Source organism: Bufo bufo, chromosome 5 (assembly GCF_905171765.1).
Source record: "Bufo bufo chromosome 5, aBufBuf1.1, whole genome shotgun sequence".
NCBI classification, from domain to species: Eukaryota; Metazoa; Chordata; class Amphibia; order Anura; family Bufonidae; genus Bufo; species Bufo bufo.
In genome coordinates this window covers 355,000,132-355,027,197 of record NC_053393.1, presented here as the reverse complement: position 1 = coordinate 355,027,197, position 27,066 = coordinate 355,000,132, and the positions used below count along the sequence as shown (strand labels likewise).

General features: G+C 42.8%; 1 protein-coding gene across 1 annotated transcript in view; it reads right to left on the bottom strand.

The window, feature by feature from the left end:
* Window positions 1-202: 202 nt before the first annotated feature.
* The window catches only part of MED10 (mediator complex subunit 10), a 42,317-nt gene continuing 15,453 nt past the window's right edge, over window positions 203-27,066 (bottom strand). Inside the window, exons 2-4 of the mRNA XM_040432141.1 lie at window positions 20,670-20,753; window positions 5,287-5,389; window positions 203-554 (exon numbers count right to left, since the gene is read on the bottom strand). Coding sequence (XP_040288075.1) covers window positions 456-554; window positions 5,287-5,389; window positions 20,670-20,753 — 286 coding nt within the window. The 3' untranslated portion in view covers window positions 203-455. The remainder of the gene's footprint in view (window positions 555-5,286; window positions 5,390-20,669; window positions 20,754-27,066) is intronic.

Here is a 27,066-nt window from a genome sequence, read left to right as displayed (position 1 = left end):
ATTAAAGTGGGACAATAAAAAAATAATGTGGATAACCTCTAACGTGTAATTTACATCAGTTCTGATTTAAACAATATATTATGTAGGCCCCCATCCATGACAAACCAATGCCAAAAATATAATCCTTTAATCCTTAAGTGGAAACACGAGTTGCCCCCTCCTCTGCCCCACCTACATCTTGTAGACCAAGAACTCAAAAATATCCAATAACTTATTTGTCTTGATTTCACTTGAATTTAGTGCTGTGTGGGTTTGGAAGAACCCTTTATGGCAAGAACCAGCACCATTCACTCAACATTACAGTCGGTATGGCACGTACATATCTGTTCATTCCTCTAAATTCCAGGCAATGAGTGGTGAGAAATGTCTTATCACAAGAGATCTTCTAGTGATAGTCCCTCAGACCATGGCTGGAATCTTACACATGTAAATTCAGTTTATATCATGTGAAGTTATTACGAGGGCGGCTGCTCTTCTCCTCGGACTGCCTTGTATTTAGCCATATCTTCAGGAAAAACCTTGCTTAACTCTTGGATTAAAAGGCTTTTAAATTTCTGCAGAAGACAAAACAAAAACAAAAAACAACTGTTAGAAATCAAACATTTCAAGGGCAATAACCCTTTGTTCATAACCAAAAATTCTAAATATTAACAAGCAAACTAGTCCCTTCCATATTCAGTTTCTGATTGCGTACTTACACATACATTTTGGTGGTGCTCTGGACCGTACTCTGAGCCATAGCATCTGGAAATTGTGGTTTCACCCCTGGAAGACTTAAAGGGGGTCATAGCAATAGCAACCAATCAGGCTCCACCTTTCATTATGGACAGCTCCTTTGGAAAATGAAAAGGAGGAATCTAATTGGTTGCTATGAGCAGCTAAGCCAGTTCTACTTTACACAGTTTGATAAATGACCCCCAAAAGGTTTCGGTCACTAGAATTTTCACTATTAAACTGGCCGATGTCAGCTGCACCTAACTCTGCTATTCTTGTGATTATTCATGCCCCGTTACTGCAGAATTCTTACATTTATAGTATGCAAATTAGCCTCTAGGAGTAGGGAAGGACGCTTGCCGACTGCCAGCTTCCTCACCGCGCCTGCGTCGAATACTGAACGTCGGGAGATTTCCCCAGAGCACAGGCTCGGCAGGAGGATGCGAACGCTGCCTGGCCCTGTCAATTAAGACTTGGAGGGCGTGTAATGAGGTGGGAGAACTGAGCCTCTAGGAGCAGCGCAACGCCTCCCCCTCCTGGCTCCCAAAGGCTAATTTGCATACTATAAAAAGTAAGAATTCTACAGTAACGGGGCATGAATAATCACAAGAATAGCATAGTTAGGTGCAGCTGACATTAGCACATTGCTAATGTCAGCCAGTTTAGGCTACTTTCACACTAGCGTCGGGGCTCCGCTTGTGAGCTCCGTTTGAAGGGGCTCACAAGCGGCCCCGAACGCATCCGTCCAGCTACCAATGCATTCTGAGTGGATGCGGATCCGCTCAGAATGCATCAGTCTGGCAGCGTTCAGCCTCCGCTCCGCTCGCGGACACCTGAACGCTGCTTGCAGCGTTCGGGTGTCCGCCTGGCCGTGCGGAGGCAAACGGATCCTTCCAGACTTACAATGTAAGTCAATGGGGACGGATCCGTTTGAAGTTGACACAATATGGCTCAATTTTCAAACAGATCCGTTCCCCATTGACTTTCAATGTAAAGTCTGGACGGATCCGTCTGAACAACTTTCAGACTTAGAATTTTTTCTAAACTATAATGCAGACGGATCCGTTCTGAACGGATCCAAACGTCTGCATTATAGGAGACACCAGACGGATCCTCTCTGAACGCTAGTCTGAAAGTAGCCTTAATAGTGAAAATTCTAGTGACAGTAACCCTTTAATGTGACAGTGTAATACATTCTGATCTAAGTCCTTCAGCAGGGTGACTACATAGAGCCCTAAGCAATAACATGGATTCTTGGGGGTCAGAGAAGCCACAGGCAAGTATCGTTCAATCACTTTCATTCCAAATGCAAGTCAGATTTTCTTTCAGCAGAAAATCCCCAAGACAAATCCATACACAGTAGCACAGATTTTTCTTCGGAAATCAATCTTAAATTTTCATATGTATCAAATCGTTTTTTTTATACAATAAAAGCACACAGAGCTATGGGGACTGGGTATTGCGGATGTGCTAGTGGCCATCTAGCAACCCATGTCCTCAGCTCTATACCCAAAATACAGGTGACCGGTTCCCTTTAATCACAACATGGCATATTTTCTTTTCCCCATTGAAGTTAATGGATAAAAAGCTGTAAAAAAAACTAACAAAAATAAATAAAACAATCTGCAAAAGAACAGACATGCAGCAGTATTTAAAGCAGATACCACAGGTTAAATCCCATAAAGAATCTTCCACGGCATGTGGATGAGATTTTTGTGAAATCTCATCCACTTGCCTTGTATTTTACATCAACACCATCCTGTGTGAATTCACTCTAAGAAGAGGTCGTCCAAATGGAAACAAACTTCTCACCAAGAACATGTGGTCCAATCTGCAGACAGCATGTAATAGAGTAGAGGGAAGCAGAGTAGATTGACACAGTAGTATGGGAAAATATTTAATATAGCTTGTATTTTACTCATATATTCCTGCCCTTTCTGGGCTTATGAGTAATGTGGGTGGTTACAAAGTTAATGAGGTAGCAGGTAGTAGTAATGGTAGATGTAGGTTACAGACTTGCTGCCAGTGCTGTTCCCATTTGAAGTGGCAAACTCTCCAGATTTCAATGATATCTGTCTTTTTCATCTTCTGGATCCCCCAAGGATAAGGGAACAGATGCAATCAGCTACAAATGCTAAGAACTGCTGTCTAAGTGAGAATTTCCATTTTAGAACAGCTGCAGACAAAATGGAGAGTTACACGGTACTTAACCCCAACAGTCTGTTTTAAAGGGAATCTTTCACCAGCAACCTCCCTATCCAAGACACATAGCCATTGTTCACCTGATTAAAACTGTTTCTCTTAATCGGAGGCTCCGTTCTAGAGTTATGATACTTTCCTTAACCCCCTGTTTTGGGCATTAATGACCAAGTGATTTATTTATTTTTTTCCGCAATTTTGCAACTTATTTTTTCCATCGATGTAGCCAGAGGAAGGCTTGCTTTTTGTGGGGCAAGTTGTAGTTTTTAATGGCAACATTTTGGTGTACACAACTTACTGACTGATTAACCTTTATTAACTTTTTCTTGGGGGGGGATACAGCAATACTGCCACTGTTGTGGTATTCCAAATACATACGATGGTAGGCAAAAGTTTTGGCACCCCTGGTCAAAATTACTGTTACTGTGAACAGTTAAGCAAGTTAAAAGACAAAATGTTACTTTTGTATTGTAATCAAAAACTTTTTTTTTCATATTTTAAATTTTTGAGATGACAAAAGGGGCCTAAACCAAAACATTGGGCACCCTGCATGGTTAGTAAGTACTTAGTAGCACCACCTTTGGCAAGTATCACAGCTTAAACACTTTGTGGCCAGCCAAGAGTCTCAACTCTTGCTTAAAGGATTTTCATCCATTCTTCCAGTTCTGTGAAATTCCTGGACAGTCTTGCATGCACTGACACTGATCTTTTGAGGAACATCCACAGATTTTCAATGATCTACAGATCAGGAGACTGAGAGGGCCATAGTAAAACCTCCAGCTTGCGCCTTTTGAGGTAGTCTATTGTGGATTTTGAGTTGTGTTTAGGATCATTATCTATTCGTAGAAGCCATCCTCTTTTCAACTTCAGCTTTTTCTTTTTTACAGTTCAATTTCATTGAATCCATTTTTCCCTCTCCCCATTGGCTGCAACAAAACCACAAAGCATGAATGATCTACCCCCATACTTATGGTTGGAGAGGTGTTCTTTCCATGAAATTCTGTGCCCTTTTTTAATCTAAAAACAAAAAACTTTGCCAATTGTTGCCAAAGGCTTCTATGTTAACCTCATCGGTCCACAGGACTTGTTTTGATGTTCTTTTCAAAACTTCCGACGCTGAATTTTGTGTTGAGGAAGCAGGTGAGGTTTTCTTCTGATGACTCTTCCATGAAGGCCATATTTTTGCTGTTGCTGAACAGTAACAACAAGGTACCACAACTCCAGAGTCTGCTAAATCTTCCTGAAGGTCTACTGCAGTCAAGCGGGGGTTCCAATTTGCCTCTCACAATCCTACAAGCAGCTGTCTGAAATTTTCTTGTTGTTCCAGAGCTTCTTTTGACCTCCACTGTTCCTGTTAAATGCCATTTTCAAACTGAGGAAATAGCAACCTAAAAACGCTTTGGTATATTCTTAGTCTTCTCCTGTTTTGCGAGCCTCAACTATTTTCAGAAGGTTAGGCAACTGCTTAGAAGAACCCATAACTGCCTTTTTCTGGGACAAGGTTAGAGAAGTCTGGGTATTTATAAGGCTTTGAAATTTGCATCACCTGGTCTTTCCTAAATGATTGAGGCTAAGAGGCTATTTAATCTTGAATCTGTTAAAAAGCAATTTAGGGCAACTAGGTTTTCTTCAGTCCTTTTAGAATGGATCAAAATGAGTGTGGGGCCTAAAATGCAACAAAATACTGCTGTAAAAAACTGCCACAAACTAGGCTAACCAACAGATGGTACATCCCAAGCTGCTGTGAAAAATCTGATGTATTTTAAAGGGGTATCCCAGGATTTTGCCATTGATGGCCATCAATATCTAACTGAAGAAGGTCCCACAACCCTGGCGATCAGCTGTTTCAGTCTAGCTTTGGCACCCAAAAAACAGCTCCTTCCACTGTGTAGTGGACACAGCTGGCCACTGCAGTGATGCTCCCATTCACTTCAATGACAAGATTCTGGAATATCCCTTTAAAAGGGTTTTCTGTTTTCCATCAATATCCTATAAAATAATACTTTATGAACTTAGTTTTGATTTTGTAAGGTATTTCATATCCATTTATTGCTACCATCTCCCATTCTGGGCTGTGTTCACTATGATCTATTTCCTTTGATGTTATGTCCATGGGCGTGTCAAAGCAGCAAGGCACCATGATAGGGAAGGGCATGTAACCATCTGGGTGTGGTTAGGGGCGGTGCTGAAGCAAAGAAGGAAGAAGTGCATCATGGGTCTGGGGAATACATACATGAGCATATCTGTTAAAACCCACACTAATCCCAGAAAACTCCTTTTACCTGTAATCCCCTGGTCCACGTTTCCCTGTCTAAATACACTGTATGAAACCTCCCTTACACTTTATGGTCTAGAGAGAAGTTATCAACTTACCTTCATTGTATCTATTTTCCCTTTAACTTGCTCATTTTTAGCTAATGCTCTTTCCAAACATTCTTTTGTGTAAAGTTGAGGATTTCGGCCTTGATCAATGTAGCTAGAAAACAAAAAAGGCATTTCAAATGTGTAGCCCTTGAAAACAGCCTTCAATATCAATGCTAAAAGATGTTCCTGTTAATTTTCCAATGACTTCATATTACCAAACAATAGTGCAGCTGCAGACTAAGAAACAGGGGCTACAACAGAATATAAAAACCCACATTCACAAATCATTTCAAACAAGAAATAAAACAGTAAATCAAACTAAAAAGGGCAAAGATCATTTTGCATATTTGTAAGTGCTCTATTTCAGAGCATTTCAGGGATCAATAGATTTGGAAAATAGGTTTATAAACTTTAACTGAGGCGATTTTCCATTTTTTTTTTTGTTTTGCCTATGCGACAAAAGTGACTTATGTTCATTCTCTGTGTCAGTACAATTACAACATCACCTTTGTATATTTTTTTTGGCATTTTAACACTGGAAAAAAAAAAATATAATAAACTTTGGAATTTTTCTTTCTTTGCATTGCCATATTCTGACCACTATTATTACTTTTATGTGTACGAAGCTGTGCAAGGGTTAATTTTTTGCAGGACAATATTTTTCACCAATACCATTTTTTGGGGTGTGTGACTGATCACTTTCTATTCATTATTTGTGTAAGGTAAAGCAAACAAAAAACGGAAAATCAACCATTTAGACTTTTGCCGTTTGCCACATGGAATAAATACGTTTTTAAAAACGTTTTAATAGTACCTCTAGGGAACTTGAGCACGCAATCACATTGCTTCTTGAATAGACTAATTTTACTGCGTTCCTATGGAGCTCTCCATAGGAACAAATGTGTGGCAGCCTCGGATTATTCAGGAGGACCGAGGCTGCCACACCATCCTGCTCCCCCGATCCCCACTTAGAGGGAGCCGGTGCACAGCCAGGAGCGCGCGCTCCCAGTTTTTAACCTCAGATGCCATGTCCACATTTGACCAGGTATTTTTAAATGTGCAAAAGAAAAGTTGAGCAGCTGTCCATAGCTATAGGTCAGCTTCCAGCTCTCAAAGGCCATATTAAAAAAAAAAAAAAAAACAATTTGGTTGCTATGTCATGTTAGAATTTTGATAAATCATCCCATTTTTCTGCTTAATTACAGTGAAATAAGATGTGCAGCCATATTACTGGCAACCCCATGTTATTCTGAACAGGACATACATGCCAACCCGAGTGGACTTCGGTAGTGAATGATGCATCTCAAACACCCTTGCCACTGATGGCTGTATCTCAAGCAGCTTAGCAGCTAGCCACAATAAGGCCTCATGCACACGACCTGTTTTTTTGCGGTGCGCAAACTCTGGTTCCGCAAAAACTGAAGCCGCCCGTGTTGCCTTCCGCAATTTGCAGAACGGAAGCCGGCAATATAAATGCCTATTTTTGTCCGCAAAGCGCGGACAAGAATAGGACAGGTTATATTTATTTTTAACGGGGCCGCGGAACAGAGCCACAGATGCGGACAACACACGGAGTGCTGTCCGCATCTTTTGCGGCCCCATTGAAGAGAATGGGTCCGCATCAGAGCGGCGGCTCGGATGCGGACCCAAACAACGGTCGTGTGCATGAGGCCTAAAACTTAGACAGGTCCCAGTGAGAGATGCTCTCACCACAATACCAGTCTGGTTTTAAAGCTTAGATTGTTAGCTTTAAAATAAGACCTAGCTACACAGCCTGAGATATACCATTTTAAAGCAGCCCTCTCTACCATACACCCCCCCCCCCCCCCCATCTACAAAAAATAATAAATCATATACAGTCAGGTCCATAAATATTGGGACATGACAATTCTAACATTTTTGGCTCTATACACCACCACAATGGACTTGAAATGAAACAAACAAGATGTGCTTTAACCACCTCAGCCCCCAGTGCTTAAACACCCTGAAAGACCAGGCCACTTTACACTTCTGACCTACACTACTTTCACCGTTTATTGCTCGGTCATGCAACTTACCACCCAAATGAATTTTGCCTCCTTTTCTTCTCACTAATAGAGCTTTCATTTGGTGGTATTTCATTGCTGCTGACATTTTAACTTTTTTTGTTATTCATCGAAATTTAAAGATTTTTTTGCAAAAAAATGACATTTTTCACTTTCAGTTGTAAAATTTTGCAAAAAAAACAAGATCCATATATAAATTTTGCTCTAAATTTATTGTTCTACAGGTCTTTGATAAAAAAAAAAAAATGTTTGGGTAAAAAAAAAATGGTTTGGGTAAAAGTTATAGCGTTTACAAACTATGGTACAAAAATGTGAATTTCCGCTTTTTGAAGCAGCTCTGACTTTCTGAGCACCTGTCATGTTTCCTGAGGTTCTACAATGCCCAGACAGTAGAAACACCCCACAAATGACCCCATTTCGGAAAGTACACACCCTAAGGTATTTGCTGATGGGCATAGTGAGTTCATAGAACTTTTTATTTTTTGTCACAAGTTAGCGGAAAATGATGATTTTTATTTTTTTCTTACAAAGTCTCATATTCCACTAACTTGTGACAAAAAAAAAAAAAAGTTCTATGAACTCACTATGCCCATCAGCGAATACCTTGGGGTCTCTTCTTTCCAAAATGGGGTCACTTGTGGGGTAGTTATACTGCCCTGGCATTCTAGGGGCCCAAATGTGTGGTAAGGAGTTTGAAATCAAATTCTGTAAAAAATGACCAGTGAAATCCGAAAGGTGCTCTTTGGAATATGGGCCCCTTTGCCCACCTAGGCTGCAAAAAAGTGTCACATCTGGTATCTCTGTATTCAGGAGAAGTTGAGGAATGTGTTTTGGGGTGTCTTTTTACATATACCCATGCTGGGTGAGAGAAATATCTTGGTCAAATGCCAACTTTGTATAAAAAAAAAATGGGAAAAGTTGTCTTTTGCCAAGATATTTCTCTCACCCAGCATGGGTATATGTAAAATGACACCCCAAAACACATTCCCCAACTTCTCCTGAGTACGGAGATACCACATGTGTGACACTTTTTTGCAGCCTAGGTGGGCAAAGGGGCCCATATTCCAAAGAGCACCTTTCGGATTTCACTGGTCATTTTTTACAGAATTTGATTTCAAACTCCTTACCACACATTTGGGTCCCTAGAATGCCAGGGCAGTATAACTACCCCACAAGTGACCCCATTTTGGAAAGAAGAGACCCCAAGGTATTCGCTGATGGGCATAGTGAGTTCATGGAAGTTTTTATTTTTTGTCACAAGTTAGTGGAATATGAGACTTAGTGGAAAATGATGATTTTTTTTTTTTTTCATACAAACTTGTGACAAAAAATAAAAAATTCTAGGAACTCGCCATGCCCCTCACGGAATACCTTCGGGTGTCTTCTTTCCAAAATGGGGTCACTTGTGGGGTAGTTATACTGCCCTGGCATTCTAGAGGCCCAAATGTGTGGTAAGGAGTTTGAAATCAAATTCTGTAAAAAATGACTGGTGAAATCCAAAAGGTGCTCTTTGGAATGTGGGCCCCTTTGCCCACCTAGGCTGCAAAAAAGTGTCACACATGTGGTATCTCCGTATTCAGGAGAAGTTGGGGAATGTGTTTTGGGGTGTCATTTTACATATACCCATGCTGGGTGAGAGATATATCTTGGCAAAAGACAACTTTTCCAATTTTTTTATACAAAGTTGGCATTTGACCAAGATATTTCTCTCACCCAGCATGGGTATATGTAAAATGACACCCCAAAACACATTCCCCAACTGCTCCTGAATACGGAGATACCACAGGTGTGACACTTTTTTGCAGCCTAGGTGGGCAAAGGGGCCCACATTCCAAAGAGCACCTTTCGGATTTCACAAGCCATTTTTTACAGAATTTGATTTCAAACTCCTTACCACACATTTGGGCCCCTAGAATGCCAGGGCAGTATAACTACCCCACAAGTGACCCCATTTTGGAAAGAAGACACCCCAAGGTATTCGCTGATGGGCATAGTGAGTTCATGGAAGTTTTTATTTTTTGTCACACGTTAGTGGAATATGAGACTTTGTAAGAAAAAAAAAAATAAATTTAAAAAAAAAAATCATTTTCCACTAACTTGTGACAAAAAAAAAAAAATTCTAGGAACTCGCTATGCCCATCAGCGAATACCTTGGGGTGTCTTCTTTCCAAAATGGGGTCACTTGTGGGGTAGTTATACTGCCCTGGCATTTTCCAGGGGCCCAAATGTGTGGTAAGTAGGTAAATGACCTGTGAAATCCGAAAGGTGCTCTTTGGAATGTGGGCCCCTTTGCCCACCTAGGCTGCAAAAAAGTGTCACACCTGTGGTATCTCCGTATTCAGGAGCAGTTGGGGAATGTGTTTTGGGGTGTCATTTTACATATACCCATGCTGGGTGAGAGAAATATCTTGGCAAAAGACAACTTTTCCCATTTTTTTATACAAAGTTGGCATTTGACCAAGATATTTATCTCACCCAGCATGGGTATATGCAAAATGACACCCCAAAACACATTCCCCAACTTCTCCTGAATACGGAGATACCACATGTGTGACACTTTTTTGCAGCCTAGGTGGGCAAAGGGGCCCAAATTCCTTTTAGGAGGGCATTTTTAGACATTTGGATACCAGACTTCTTCTCACGCTTTGGGGCCCCTAAAATGCCAGGGCAGTATAAATACCCCACATGTGACCCCATTTTGGAAAGAAGACACCCCAAGGTATTCAATGAGAGGCATGGCGAGTTCATAGAAAAAAAAAAATTTTGGCACAAGTTAGCGGAAATTGATTTTTTTGATTTTTTTCCTCACAAAGTCTCCCTTTCCACTAACTTGGGACAAAAATTTCAATCTTTCATGGACTCAATATGCCCCTCAGCGAATACCTTGGGGTGTCTTCTTTCCAAAATGGTGTTATTTGTGGGGTGTTTATACTGCCCTGGCATTTGAGGGTCTCCGCAATCATTACATGTATGCCCAGCATTAGGAGTTTCTGCTATTCTCCTTATATTGAGCATACGGGTAATGAGATTTTTTTTTTTCCGTTCAGCCTCTGGGCTGAAAGAAAAAAATGAACGGCACATATTTCTTCATTCGCATCGATCAATGTGGATGAAAAAATCTCTGCCAAAAAAAGAAAAAGGAGGGGAAAGGCGTCTGCCAGGACATAGGAGCTCCGCCCAACATCCATACCCACTTAGCTCGTATGCCCTGGCAAACCAGATTTCTCCATTCACATCAATCGATGTGGATGAATAAATCATTGCCGGGATTTTTTTTTATATATATACAAAGTGTTTGCCAAAGTATATGAACACCGCCACCTCCTCAGCTCATATGCCTCGGCAAACGTATCTTTTACTGCAGAGGAGAAATCTCGTCTTGCAGCGCCGCATACACCGACTTGCGTGTAATCTGACAGCAGCACAATGCTTCTGTCCGAATGCACATCAGTGCTGCAGCTAGTCGATCGGTTGGTCCACCTGGAAGGTATAAAAAAAAAAAAAAAAAAAACAGGCCGCAACACAATAATTTTATTAACTTTGGAAGAGAACATCTAAACTTTAACTTTTTGAACTGAACATTAACCTTTTTGCTTACTGTTTTTTTTTTTTTTTTTTTTTTTACCTTTATAGAACAAACCTCTCCTTCCCCATGGGACAATGTGCAAAGCGCAAATCGCCCAAAGATGTGGCGAAGTGCGTTATGCACTTTATCCCAGGTGAAAGGAGAGGTTTGCAGCAGCTGTGAGTGAATGGGCCCTAATAGCCCTGTGTGCCTGTCCTGGTGAGATGTGATCCCTATGCTAGGAGTACCTGTGTGTGGTACTTCCGGAAACACTCTCCATAGCATAGGGCAGGGTGGTCAGGACAGTCAGGACAGAAATAGCGGGTGTCACGCCTTATTCCACTCCTGCTACAGACACGACATTTTTTTCGGGGTGGCGGTTGGGTTGAGGTACCAGCAACGACACTGGGGAAATGTCGCTCGTGTAGACGGCTAACTACACTGGTGGATGGGGCCACGGAACCTCCTGGATAAATGAGGTTCTCGATCTCTTCCTGGAATTTGAGGAAGGATCCTGTTCTCCCAGCCTTACTGTAGAGAACAAAACTATTATAGGCAGCCAATTGAATTAAATATACAGACACCTTCTTATACCAGCGTCTGGTTCTGCGGGAAACTAAATAGGGAGCCAACATCTGGTCATTGAAGTCCACCCCTCCCATGAGCGCATTATAGTCGTGGACTGAGAGGGGGCTTTTCAATGACACGGGTTGCCCTTTCAATTTGGATTGTCGTGTCTGCGTGAATGGAGGAGAGCATGTAAACATCACGCTTGTCTCTCCATTTCACCGCGAGCAGTTCTTCGTTACACAAGGCAGCCCTCTCCCCCCTTGCAAGACGGGTGGTTACAAGCCGTTGGGGGAAGCCCACGCGACTAGTTCGCGCGGTGCCACAGGCGCAAATCCGTTCTAGAAACAAATGCCTAAAGAGGGCCACACTTGTGTAAAAATTGTCCACATAAAGATGGTACCCCTTGCCGAATAAGGGTGACACCAAGTCCCAGACTGTCTTCCCACTGCTCCCCAGGTAGTCAGGGCAACCGACCGGCTCCAGGGTCTGATCTTTTCCCTCATAGATCCGAAATTTGTGGGTATAGCCTGTGGCCCTTTCACAGAGCTTATACAATTTGACCCCATACCGGGCACGCTTGCTTGGGATGTATTGTTTGAAGCCAAGGCGCCCGGTAAAATGTATTAGGGACTCGTCTACGCAGATGTTTTGCTCGGGGGTATACAAATCTGCAAATTTCTGGTTGAAATGGTCTATGAGGGGCCGAATTTTGTGGAGCCGGTCAAAAGCTAGGTGGCCTCTGGGACGGGAGGTGGTGTTGTCGCTAAAATGCAGGAAACGCAGGATGGTCTCAAATCGTGTCCTGGACATAGCAGCAGAGAACATGGGCATGTGATGAATTGGGTTCGTGGACCAATATGACCGCAATTCATGCTTTTTAGTTAGACCCATGTTGAGGAGAAGGCCCAGAAAAATTTTAAGTTCGGAAACTTGGACTGGTTTCCACCGGAAAGACTGGGCATAAGAGCTCCCCGGGTTGGCGGATATAAATTGTGTGGCATACCGGTTTGTCTCTGCCACGACTAAGTCCAAGAGCTCCACAGTCAAGAACAGCTCAAAAAATCCCAGGGCCGAACCGATTTGAGCCGTCTCAACCCGAACTCCAGACTGGGCGGTGAAAGGGGGAACTACAGGTGCGGCTGAAGTTGGTGACTGCCAATCAGGGTTTGCCAGCACCTCAGGGATTCTAGGGGCTCTACGGGCCTGTCTGCGCGGTGGCTGCGACGGGGTAACTACTGCACGTGCCACTGTACCAGCTTCAACTGCCCTTCTGGTGCTCGCCACGTCACCATGTTGTACGGCAGTACTAGGTCCAGGAAGGGCTGCGCTGCTAGTGTATGCCTCACCACGTGATCCGGCAGCGACAGCCCCACTCTGCTGCTCTTGAAACGGATCCTGCACAACCTGTGGTCTAGCGACACAGGGCCGAGTACGCCTGGTGCTGCCAGGGACCTCCTCGTCCGAACTTTGGGTCAGAGAGCCACTGCTTTCCACAGGTTTATATTCTGACCCGCTAGATTCGTCAGATGAGGGTTCCCATTCCTCATCCGACTGGGTCAGAATCCTGTAGGCCTCTTCAGAAGAATACCCCCTGTTTGACATTTTGGACTACTAAATTTAGGGGTATTCCCTGAGACTACCCAAGAAAAAAAAAGCAAGCCTGTCTTACAAAGGGGAGGCTAGCGAAGTACCGGAGGCCGCTGCGGTTGATAAAAAATATCAAAACTGATTTTTTTATCGCCGCAGTGCGTGTAAAGTGAATGTGCAGTGATCAAAAAACAATTTTTTTTTTGTCACTGCGGTGGGGCGGGCGTGGGTGAACGCACGTGTGGGCGACCGATCAGGCCTGATCAGGCAAACACTGCGTTTTGGGTGGAGGGCGAACTAAAGTGACACTAATACTATTATAGATCTGACCGTGATCAGTTTTGATCACTTACAGATACTATAAAAGTACAACTGCTGATTAGCGATACGCTAATCAGCGAATAAGTGACTGCGGTGCGGTGGGCGCTAACTGACGCTAAACTACCTAACCAAGGGGCCTAAACTAATCCTAAAGCCTAACAGCCAATACTAGTGAAAAAAAAAAGTGACAGTTTACACTGATCACTTTTTGTCTTTCACTAAGTGATTGACAGGGGGCGATCAAGGGGTTAATTAGGATGATGGGGGTGATCTGGGGCTAAGGTGTAGTGTTGGTGGGTACTCACAGTGATCTCTGCTCCTCTGCTGGATCCAACCGACGAAAAGGACCAGCAGAGAAGCCATATAACAGATCATATTTACTAATATGATCTGTTATCTGGCTTCTGATTTGATTTTTTGAAAATCGCCAGCCTGCCAGCCAATGATCGTGGCTGGCAGGCTGGTGACGAAATATTTCTTTAACTTTTGCCGGCCCGCGATGCGCATGCGCGGGCCGGCAATGCACGAAATCTCGCGTCTCGCGAGAGGACGCACCGGCGCGTCCACCCAGAACAACAGGACCGCCGCAAAGACGCAATCCTGCGTACGGCGGTCCTGAGGAGGTTAAAGAGGACCTTTCACCAGAATAAAACATCTAAACTAACTATACAGACATGTAGAGCGGCGCCCAGGGATCCCCCTGCACTTACTGTTATCCCTGGGCGCCGCTCCGTTCTCCCGGTATATTCATAGTTAGGCTCCACCCAGGGGAACCAGACGGCGTCTCATTGTCCCATGCTGTAGCGCTGGCCAATCGCAGCGCTCAGCTCATAGCCTGAGAGAAAAAAAAAACTCAGGCTATGAGCTGGGCGCTGCGATTGGCCAGCGCTAAAGCATAGGAGAAAGAGACGCAGTCAGGTTCCCCTGGGTGGAGCCTAACTATGAAGATACCGGAGGCTATACCGGGAGAACGGAGCGGCGCCCAGGTATAACAGTAAGTGCAGGGGGATCCCTGGGCGCCGCTCTACATGTCTGTATAGTTAGTTTAGATGTTTTATTCTGGTGAAAGGTCCTCTTTAACTGCAGACTGTCCGCTTTAATTTGAGGGTATTTACATCTAAATCAGGTGAACGGTGTAGGAATTACAACAGTTTGCATTTATGCCTCCCACTTGTTAAGAAACCAAAAGTAATGGGACAGAGTAATAATCATAAATCAAACTTTCACTTTTTAATACTTGGTTGCAAATCTTTTGCAGTCAATTACAGCCTGAAGTCTGGAACACATAGACATCACCAGACGCTGGGTTTCATCCCTGGTGATGCTCTGCCAGGCCTCTACTGCAACTGTCTACAGTTCCTGCTTGTTCTTGGGGAATTTTCCCTTCAGTTTTGTCTTCAGCAAGTGAAATGCATGCTCAATCGGATTCAGGTCAGGTGATTGACTTGGCCATTGCATAACATTCCACTTCTTTCCCTTAAACTCTTTGGTTGCTTTTGCAGTATGCTTTGGGTCATTGTCCGTCTGCACTGTGAAGCGCCGACCAATAAGTTCTGAAGCATTTGGCTGAATACAAGCAGATAATATTGCCTGAAACACTTCAGAATTCATCCTGCTGCTTTTGTCAGCAGTCACATCATCAATAAATACAAGAGAACCAGTTCCTTTGGCAGCCATACATTCCCACGCAATGACACTACTACCACCATGCTTTACTGATGAGGTGGTATGCTTAGGATCCAGGGCTGTGGAGTCGGTAGATAAATTGTCCGACTCCTTTTTTGGTACTTCCGACTAGGGATCGACCGATATTGATTTTTTAGGGCCGATACCGATAATTTGTCAACTTTCAGGCCGATAGCTGATAATTTATACCGATATTCTGGGTATTTTTATTTTTGAGAAAAAAAATAAAAAATTCCTACACAAATCTGCTGAAAATTAATATGTTTATTTTTAACGTGTATTATTATTTTCTTTTTTTGTAAATCTTTTTCATTTATACTTAATATTTTTTTTTTTTTTTTTTTTACTAACTTTTAGCCCCCTTAGGGACTAGAACCCTTGTCCTATTCACCCTGATAGAGATCTATCAGGGTGAATAGGATCTCACACTGTCCCTGCTGCCCTGTTCTTTGTGCACACAGCAGCAAGGTTACTGACTATGGCAGCCAGGGCTTCAATAGCGTCCTGGCTGCCATGGTAACCGATCTGAGCCCCAGGCTTACACTGCTGGGGCTCCGATCGGAGGATCAGGGGAGAGGGGATCCTGTGGCCACTGCCACCAATGATTAATACTGGGGGGGGGCGCACTGCGCCACCAATGAAGATACCTCTCTCATTCACATACAGGAGGCGGGAGCTGGCTGCAGAATCACATAGCCGGCTCCCGACCTCTATGAGCGGGACCTAAGGGGTTAACTACCGCGGACCGCAGCTGCCGTTCATAGAGGTCGGGAGCCGGCTATGTGATTCTGCAGCCAGCTCCCGCCTCCTGTATATGAATTAATGAAAGACTCATCTTCATTGGTGGCGCAGCGGCCGCAGCCCCTCCCCTCCTCTTGTCTTCTCCCCTCTCATTGGCGGCAGCAGCACAGGGGAGGGAGACACTGCTTCCTTCTCCCCTGTGCTGCGGAGGGAACACGGAGAGCGCTGAGAGCAGCGCGTTCTGTGTTCCCATTACGTTATCGGTATATCGGCAAAATAGATGCCGATAACTGTCAAAATCCTCAATATCGGCCGATCCCTACTTCCGACTGACTCCCCGACTCCTCTGTATTTAATATGCAAATGTATTTTATACATTCCTTGAAGGAAAGAAAGGCAACATACATGTCATTACCACAGAACTACTGGCTAAGAAGCTGCTGCCTTCTCCTTTGTGTGCTGATCTTCTGCTGAAGATAGAGCAGTGGGAGGATCCAGGAAGGGGCATTTATTTTAAAACATGATTTCCCTAGTAGAATCCCATAGTCATGTTTGAAGTTTAAGCTAACAATCTGAGTTTACAAGTTTTTATAGCCTTAGCTGAATGACAGCAGTTTTTTCAAATGGTTTACAGCTTCAGTCTTGAGCTACTGACTATCCATTCCCGTCACTTATACAAGTGTCTCTAGTCCTGCAAAAAACATATTTACTTAATCAGTTATCAGTGAGAAGCTAGGTTAACCATGGGTGTTGCGTTCCCTGTAACAGCGGAACACAACACAATGGAAAGTATAGGTATTTCCGCTCCTTAACTGTGCATTGCGTGCCATATAGTGAAGCATATGAAAAGCATGCTTCTTCATGGTCACTTAACGTGTTCGTTTTGCGGTAACGTGACGCACTGCATGCATTGGCCTTTATTCTTACAGTAGAAAAGTACCGTATTTTTCGCAAAAGTGGGGGGAAAATAGCAGTGCGTCTTATGGGGGCAAATGCTGCGACCGTCCGTTAAATAGGCTGAGAGGGAGGAGGGGCTGGGGGCCGGGGGCCGGCATCTGTTTCTGTAATGGCAGCGGGGCCCGGTGCAGTCACTGTATTCTACTACACCAGGCCCTGCTCACTGTAGTATACGGTAATCATATCTAACTTGTGGGTATTGTTAAAGTATTCCAATCATTTTAAATCTAGCGCTGTACTACTTACTACTAACTTCTTGGCAGTCAGGAGGCCGGGTGGGCGCTCGTAGCGTAGTTCACTAAGTCACGCGCCTGCTCCGCCCACTTTATGATTGAAGCAAGCACCGGGCCCCGCTGCCATTACAGAAACAGATGCCAGCCCCCATTCACTACACAGGGACACTTATGGGGGGAGATCTGTGGATGACAAATAAGATGCTATATATATATATATATATGTGTCATCCACAGATGCCCCCACAATAATCCCACATAACAGTGCCATCCACAGATGCCCCCCATAACAGTGCCATCCACAGACCACCATTAGTTCAAAACCCACCAAAAGCACACCTTTTGGTTCAAAATATATTTTTTCTTATTTTCCTCCTCAAAAACCTAGGTGTGTCTTATGGGCTGGTGAGTCTTATAGGGCGAAAAATACGGTAATTAATTATAACTTTTTGTGAATTGAGACATTTAAACTTGCTTTTTTTATTCCAATTTAAATCTAGTAGGTGTCGGAGTCTGTTCATTTTTTGCCGACTCCAGGTACCCAAAATTGCCTCCGACTCCTCGACTCTGACTCCACAGCCCTGTTAGGATCATGAGCAGTTCCTTTCCTTCTCCATATTCTTCTCTTCCTATCACTCTGGTACAAGTTGATCTTGGTCTCAACTGTCCATAGGATGTTGTTCCAGAACTTTGGAGGCTTTTTTAGATGTCGTTTTGCAAACTCTAATCTGGCCTTCCTGTTTTTGAGGCTCACCAATGGTTTAAATCTTGTGGTAAACCCTCTGTATTCACTCTGGTGAAGACTTCTCTTGATTGTTGACTTTGACACACATACACTCCTGGAGAGTGTTCTTGATCTGGCCAACTGTTGTAAAGGGTGTTTTCTTCACCAGGGAAAGAATTCTTCGGTCATCCTGACAGTCTGCAGTTAAATGCACATCTTGTTTGTTTCATTTCAAATCCATTGTGGTGGTGTATAGGGCCAAAAATGTTAGAAATGTGTCAATGTCCCAATATTTATGGACCTGACTGTGTGTGTGTGTATAATATATACACTCCTCAAAAAAATAAAGGGAACACAAAAATAACACATCCTAGATCTGAATTAATTAAATATTCTTCTGAAATACTTTGTTCTTTACATAGTTGAATGTGCTGACAACAAAATCACACAAAAATAAAAAAATGGAAATCAAATTTTTTAACCCATGGAGCTCTGGATTTGGAGTCACACTCAAAATTCAAGTGGAAAAACACACTACAGGCTGATCCAACTTTGATGTAATGTCCTTAAAACAAGTCAAAATGAGGCTCAGTAGTGTGTGTGGCCTCCATGTGCCTGTATGACCTCCCTACAACGCCTGTGCATGCTCCTGATGAGGTGGCGGACGGTCTCCTGAGGGATCTCCTCCCAGACCTGGACTAAAGCATCTGCCAACTCCTGGACAGTCTGTGGTGCAACGTGACGTTGGTGGATAGAGCGACACATGATGTCCCAGATGTGCTCAATTGGATTTAGGTCTGGGGAACAGGCAGGCCAGTCCATAGCATCAATGCCTTCGTCTTGCAGGAACTGCTGACACACTCCAGCCACATGAGGTCTAGCATTGTCTTGCATTAGGAGGAACCCAGGGCCAACCGCACAAGCATATGGTCTCACAAGGGGTCTGAGGATCTCATCTCGGTACCTAATGGCAGTCAGGCTACCTCTGGCGAGCACATGGAGGGCTGTGCGGCCCTCCAAAGAAATGCCACCCCACACCATTACTGACCCAATGCCAAACCAGTCATGCTGGAGGATGTTGCAGGCAGCAGAACGATCTCCACGGCGTCTCCAGACTCTGTCATGTCTGTCACATGTGCTCAGTGTGAACCTGCTTTCATCTGTGAAGAGCACAGGGCACCAGTGGCGAATTTGCCAATCTTGGTGTTCTCTGGCAAATGCCAAACGTCCTGCACGGTGTTGGGCTGTAAGCACAACCCCCACCTGTGGACGTCGGGCCCTCATATTACCCTCATGGAGTCTGTTTCTGACCGTTTGAGCAGACACATGCACATTTGAGGCCTGCTGGAGGTCATTTTGCAGGGCTCCTCCTGTTCCTCCTTGCACAAAGGCGGAGGTAGCAGTCCTGCTGCTGGGTTTTTGCCCTCCTACGGCCTCCTCCACGTCTCCTGATGTACTGGCCTGTCTCCTGGTAGCGCCTCCATGCTCTGGACACTATGCTGACAGACACAGCAAACCTTCTTGCCACAGCTCGCATTGATGTGCCATCCTGGATAAGCTGCACTACCTGAGCCACTTGTGTGGGTTGTAGACTCAGTCTCATGCTACCACTAGAGTGAAAGCACCGCCAGCATTCAAAAGTGACCAAAACATCAGCCAGTAAGCATAGGAACTGAGAAATGGTCTGTGGTCACCACCTGCAGAACCACTCCTTTATTGGGGGTGTCTTGCTAATTGCCTATAATTTCCACCTGTTGTCTATCCCATTTGCACAACAGCATGTGAAATTGATTGTCACTCAGTGTTGCTTTCTAAGTGGACAGTTTGATTTCACAGAAGTGTGATTGACTTGGAGTTACATTGTGTTGTTTAAGTGTTCCCTTTATTTTTTTGAGCAGTGTATATATTTTTTTGTTTTCAAATTCCTTTCCCCAAAATAAAAGTAAAAATACATAAACAAAAAACAAAACATCATGGGCATCGCCACACGCGCGAAAACACCCCTACTATTAAAATATTTACATTCTTATCCCATTCTGCAAAAAAAATAAAAAAATAAAAAAATAAACACAAACATTGAAAAAAAAGTGACCAAAAAGTCAATCACACCCCGGACACCGGTAAGGCATTTGACTCTGTTGAGTGGGGCTAGCTCCTAGAGGTTCTGAGTGTCGGATCTCTATCTTATATAAACATCCTAATGCCTTATTCACACACAATGTTTTGGTGAGTGATTTCCATTAGCGATTGTGAGCCAGGTGCGGCTCTAAACAGAACAGATGCAGATCTTTCCCTTATATCTCTGGAGCCTCCAGTCCTGGTTTTGAATCACAATCACTGACTGAAATCACAGACCAAAACACTGACGTGTGAATGAGGCATAAGGCAGGAATCCCGGATAATGGTAATCCTTCTCCAGTCCCAGACCAGCTAGAGTTGCCCCTTGTCCCTTCTGTTCGCTATACTAATAAAGCCTCTGACACCTAGACTGCGCAATGATACACAACACAAGGGGGTGGGCAAGAGGGAGGACAGGTTTGGATTATACACAGATGATCCCTTATTGTTCATGTCTGAGGTGGACCGTACCCTCCCATGTGCTATGATTGACCATCTGGACCTCATTGACCATTTTGGTACCTTTTTTGGTCTGCAGATTAATTGGGTCAAGTCCATCATGCCCTTATGCGACCCGCTATGGCCCCAGTTTACTGTTATTTACGCCTTTAAGCACTTTGGCATTTATGTAACTAAGAATTCCCGATATGAAAACTTCAGTAACCACCGCAGTATGCCATGATGTACAGGCAAACACTGGGCGACTAAACTACTGGAATGGTCATGGCACCGTAAATTAAGCCAATAACGTACTCAGAGAAAATATTTCACCAACATTTACAGATCACTCATTACTCAAGACAGCTGTACATTTACATGAATGGATATGGTTTAGAAAAACGTACTCAAACACTTCCAAGGGTACGGTTATGTCATGGAGCTGTTGACGACACTTGTCTATATCCTGCAATCCTGTGATCATGAAATTCCTGTAGAAAAATAAAAAATAAGAGGCAGGCAATTAATCAGCAAGCAGTTCTGCACCCTAATACCCAAAGAACCATGCCACTAGCACACTATAAAACTACTGCTAAACAAGGTTTTAAAGAAGCAAAAAGTTCAGAGATAGCGGTCAGCCATACCAAATGCTACACTCGGACCTCTCCAATGGTTTTTAAAGGGTAACTCATGTTCTCATTAAAAAATAAAAATAAAATGTTAGCATAGGTTACTGCTGCAGCAGCATTATGCATAAAGCAAATTTTTTTTCTTCACATACCACTGTTTTCCCTTGAGGTTTTCCCCTTCGTTACAGCTGTTTAAACATTTACAATATGAGGATCTTCTTAAGACTGCTTAAATTGCTTTCCCTCCCTTAACATACACACTTGCTGTAGCCAGCAGTTCCCTGCCAGCCAATCAGATTGGATTACTGAGACACGCCTCCTCACTCTGAAGCCTAAGGGTACTTTCACACTAGCGTTATTCTTTTCCGGTATTGAGTTCCATCCTATGGGCTCAATACCGGAAAAACTGATTAGTTTTATCCTAATGCATTCTGAGCTATCCGTTCAGTATGCATCAGGATGTCTTCAGTTCAGTCACTCTAACGGTATTTGGCCGGAGAAAACACCGCAGCATGCTGCAGTATTTTCTCCGTTCAAAATTCCGGAACACTAGCCGGAATGCCGGATCAGATTTTATTTTCCATTGAAATGCATTAACACCAAGTGTTCCAGCAAAAAGGAGGCAGTTTTCCTGTCTGCGCATGCGCAGACCTTTAACCACTTAAGTACCACGGGTTTATACCCCCCTAGTGACCAGGCCCTTTTTTACAAATCGGCACTTCACAACTTTAACAATTTATTGCTCGGTCATGCAACTTGGCACCCAAATGAATTTTACCTCCTTTTCTTCTCACAAATACAGCTTTCTTTTGGTGGTATTTGATTGCTGCTGACATTTTTTGTTTTTCCGATATTAATCAAAATAGGCCGCAATTTTCTCAAAATAAGCTTATTTTTAACTTTCTCTGGTTAATAAAAAAAAAAAAAAAAATCCAATAAGTCTATATTTATTGGTTTGCGCAAAAGTTAGTGTTTACAAACTATGGTACAAAAATGTGAATTTCCGCATTTTGAAGCAGCTCTGACTTTGAGCACCTGTCATGTTTCCTGAGGTTCTAGAATGCCAGGATAGTATAAATACCCCCCAAATGACCCCATTTTAGAAAGAAGACACCCCAAAGTATTCGCGGAGGGGCATGGTGAGTTCATGTATGATTTAATTTTTATTCACAAGTTAGCGGAAAATGACACTGAGGAAAAAAAATAAAAATAAAGTTTCCATTTCTGCTAACTTCTGGCAAAAAAAAAATAAAAATCTCCCACGGACTCACTATGCCCCTCAGTGAATACCTTGGGGTGTCTACTTTCCGAAATGGGGTCATTTGTGGGGTGTGTTTACTGTTCTGGCATTTTGGGCGGGGCTAAATTGTGAGCAACCCTGTAAAGCCTAAAGGTACTCGTTGGACTTTCGGCCCCTTTACGCACCTAGGCTGCAAAAAAGTGTCACACATGTGGTATCGCCGTACTCAGGAGAAGTAGGGCAATGTGTTTTGGGGTGTATTTTTACATATACCCATGCTGGGTGAGAGAAATATCTCTGTAAAAGTCAACTTTTCCCATTTTTTTTATACAAAGTTGTCATTTTACAGAGATATTTCTCTCACCCAGCATGGGTATATGTAAAAATACACCCCAAAACACATTGCCGAACTTCTCCCGAGTACGGCGATACCACATGTGTGACACTTTTTTGCAGCCTAGGTGCGCAAAGGGGACCAAATTCCAATGAGTACCTTTTAGGAGGGCATTTTTAGACATTTGGATTCCAGACTTCTTCTCACGCTTTAGGACCCCTAAAATGCCAGGGCAGTATAAATACCCCACAAGTGACCCCATTTTGGAAAGAAGACACCCCAAGGTATTCCGTGAGGGGCATGGCGAGTTCCTAGAATATTTTTTTTTTGGCACAAGTTAGCGGAAAATGATTATTATTATATTTTATTTTTTCACAAAGTCTCATATTCCACTAACTTGTGACAAAAAATAAAATTTTATATGAACTCGCCATGCCCCTCACGGAATACCTTGGGGTGTCTTCTTTCCAAAATGGGGTCACATGTGGGGTATTTATACTGCCCTGGCATTTTAGGGGACCTAAAGCGTGAGAAGAAGTCTGGAATATAAATGTCAAAAAAAATTTACGCATTTGGATTCCGTGAGGGGTATGGTGAGTTCATGTGAGATTGTATTTTTTGGCACAAGTTAGTGGAATATGAGACTTTGTAAGAAAAAACAAAATAAAAAAAAAAAATATATATATATATATATATATCCCTTTAACAATTACATTAGAATACTTATTATACTATCTCCAATGTCCTGATATACTCTATTTGCAGGCCCTGTAGGTTGTCCAGTTTCAGGATAATGATTACCTACCCTCAACCATGCTGATCAGCTGTGTGAAGGGGACGTAGTGCTCATGCAGGTGCTATGTCCCTTCTGTTTAGCTGCATGCCCTCTACATTGTAGTGGCAGATCAAGGGAATGGGTCGAACAGCTGTTATTAGGCTACTTTCACACTAGCGGCAGAGTGATCTGGCAAGCAGTTCCGTCGCAGGAACTGCCTGACGGATTTGGCAATCTGCATGCGACTAAACGGCGTTTTGGACAAAGTAAATTTCCTCCGCCCAAAATTCCAGATCAGTTGCCAGAATGCCGGATCCGGCATTATTTTACATTGAAAATGTATTAGTGCTGGATCCGGCATTAAAAATACCGCAATGCCGGATCCGTCCTTCCGCGCAGACCGGTAAAAATGTGAAAAAAAAATAATAACGGATCAGTTTCTCCGGATGACATCCGGAGAGACGGATACGTTCTTGCAATGCATTTGTAAGACGGATCCGCAACTGGATACGTCTACAAATGAACTGATGACATCCTGAACGGATTTCTCTCCGTTCAGAATGCATTAGGATAAAACTGATCAGTTCTTTCTCGGTATTGAGCCGATATGACGGAACTCCGTGCCGGAAAAGAAAACCGCTAGTGTGAAAGTACCCTTACACTACACCACCAATACAGTGTAGAGGGCATGCAGGTAAACAATGGAGAGGACATAGCACCCACATCAGCACAACGTCCCCTTCACACAGCTGATCAGCTGGAGTGCCTGGAATCAGACACCCACTGATCTGATATTGCTGACCTATTCTGAGGATAGGTCATCAAGATCATAAAACCTGACAACTCCTCTATTTGGGTTGTCCAGCTTTGTTTTTGTTTTTTTGTTTTTTTGTTTTTTTCCCCCCAAACAGACCCTTGCAGTGCGTTATAACCACTAAAAGACTCCTACTTACCTGCAGCACCTGAGCCCTAGTGCCACGTAAACTTCCAGATAGGGTCATGTGCGCCACTGAGGCCATTTACTGACCTCAGCAGTGGCGTGTCAATCAAGCAGTACATCATTTGCTGGGTCACCAGGTGCTGCCAGGGTTTGTTAAGACTATGTACACCTTTGGGGGTAATTTTTTTTATTATAATTGCATTGTACTTATTTTGGAGCTAAAAACCTTTTTTTTCAATTGGTCTTTATTAACCACTTCCCATCTGGGCCATTTGCCCCCTTCCTGACCAGCCCTAATTTTGCAAAACTGACATATCTCACTTTGTGGTAATAACTTTGGAACGCCTTTACTTATCGAAGTCATTCAGAGATTATTTTCTCGTGACACATTGTACTTCATGATAGTCATAAATTTGAGTCAATATATTTCACCTTTATTTATGAAAAAATCCCAAATTTACCAAAAATGTAGAAAAATTTGCAATTTTCTAAATTTTTATTTCTCTGCTTTTAGAACAGAAAGGGATACCTCATAAAATATTTATTACTTAATATTCCCCATATGTCTACTTTATGTTGGCATCATTTTGGAAATGTTATTTTATTTTTTTAGGACGTTAGAAGGCTTAGAAGTTTAGAAGCAATTCTTCAAATTTTTAAGAAAATTGCCAAAACCCACTTTTTAAAGGACCAGTTCAGGTCTGAAGTCACTTTGTGGGGCCTACATAGTGGATACCCCCATAAATGACCCTATTGTAGAAACTACACCCCTCAAGTTACTTAAAACCGATTTTACTAACTTTGTTAACCCTTTAGGCGTTCCACAAGAATTAAAGGAAAATGGAGATCAAATTTTTAAACTTCACTTTTTTGGCAGATTTTCCATTTTAATCCAATTTTTTCTTTTTTTCTTTAACACATCAATGGTTAACAGCCAAACAAAACTCAATATTTATTACCCAGATTCTGCGGTTTACAGAAACACCCCACATGTGGTCATAAACTGCTGTATGGGCACACGGCAGGGCGCAGAAGAAAAGGAACTCCACATGGTTTTTAGATGCCATGTCCCATTTGAAGCCCCCCTGATGCACCCTTACAGTAGAAACTCCCAAGAAGTGACCCCATTTTGGAAACTAGGGGATAAGGTTCCAGTTTTATTGGTATTATTTTTGGGTACATATGATTTTTTGATCATTCATTATAACACTTTATTGGGCAAGGTGACCAAAAAATTGGTTGTTTTAGCACAGTTTTTATTTATTTATTTTTACAGCGTTTACCTGAGGGGTTCAGTCAAGTGACATTTTTATAGAGCAGATTGTTACGGACGTGGCGATACCTAATATGTATACTTTCTTATTTAATAAAGTTTTGCACAATAGCATTTTTGAAACAAAAAAAAAATATGTTTTAATGTGTCTATGTTCTGAGAGCTATATTTTTTTCTATTTTTTTTAGAGATTTTCTTATGTAGGGGCTAATTTTTTGCGGGATGAGGTGACGGTTTTATTGGTACCATTTTGTGGGACATACACCTTTTTGATCACTTGGTGTTGCACTTTTTGTGATGTAAGGTGACAGTTATTTTTTTTTTATGGTGTTTATTGGACTGGGTCGATGTGAGATATTTATAGAGCCGACAGTCACGGACGCAGCAATACCAAATATGTCTATTTTATTTTTTCTATTTAACTTTTTTTTTTTTTTATTCCTTACTTGGGGAATTTTTTTTTTTTACACGTGAAACCTTTTTTTATTTTATTTTTTAACACTTTATTTTTATTTTACACTTTTTGTCCCCCATAAGGCCATACAAGACCTCTGGGGGACATTTACTTCACTTTTTTTTCACTGTCGATTTCTCTTGTAACTGGGGCTGACATAGTAGCCCCAGTTACAGGAGAAATGCACCCACCAGAGATGCTGTACAGCCTCAGTGCAGGGCTGATCGAGGTCTGTGAAAGACCTCACACAGCTCCTGCACTCTCCGGTCCCAGCAGTCACATGACCGCCGGGCCGGAACAGGAAGCGCTGCTCTGCACACACAGCGCTCGGTGAGCGCTGTGTATGCAGTGATCCAGAAGGCAGGGACACCTGGGCACTGTCCCTGCCTTCTCTCTGGGTTGCCCTGCCGTCACTGACAGCGGGCAACCCGATCTGCAGCTGCACGATTAGCGTGCAGCTGCAGTTTCTGAACAGACGTTCTGGAACGTCCATTCAGAAATGGAGAACCACCTCCCGGACGTTTATAGTCTATGGGCGGACGGGAGGTGGTTAAAAATATGGAATCCTTTTTTTTTGTGTACAAAGCTGAGATGCTGTAGTAGCAGCCTGTGGATTTTCTGTCTTTTCCATCATTTTGGGAGCTGACGGACTCCTTATCTTGGCTCTCTGACCTTATAAACACTTAAGGCTTAATCCTCATCTTACTGATAAGAATGTGGCTTAAATAAGTTTATTACCCTTAGTAGTTTAGAGATAAGGTTTATTAGATGACCGGCACAAAGTAAAAGTGAGAGTACCAGTCACACAGTTAGAAATACATTTAATTACTCTCACCGGTAATCTGTTTTCAATGAGTCCAAAAAACTAACATACTATACATAAAGAAAAGTATCTTAAATATATTTCTTTAAAACTTTAAATAAGAAAATTATAATTATATATTTCCATTACGCCACATGACAGCACCTGTGAGAGAATAGATTAGATAACTTTAGAGTGGGATTACTGCCTGCAAGACTTTTCTCCCAAAGCCCAAGTCCTGAGCAGAAGATAGATCTAACCTATAATGTCTATAAAAATGTGCTTGGAGAGCTACAGGTAGCCACTCTACAAATTTGGTCAATATTTGCCCGGCCTTTTTCTGCCCAGGAGGCTGCT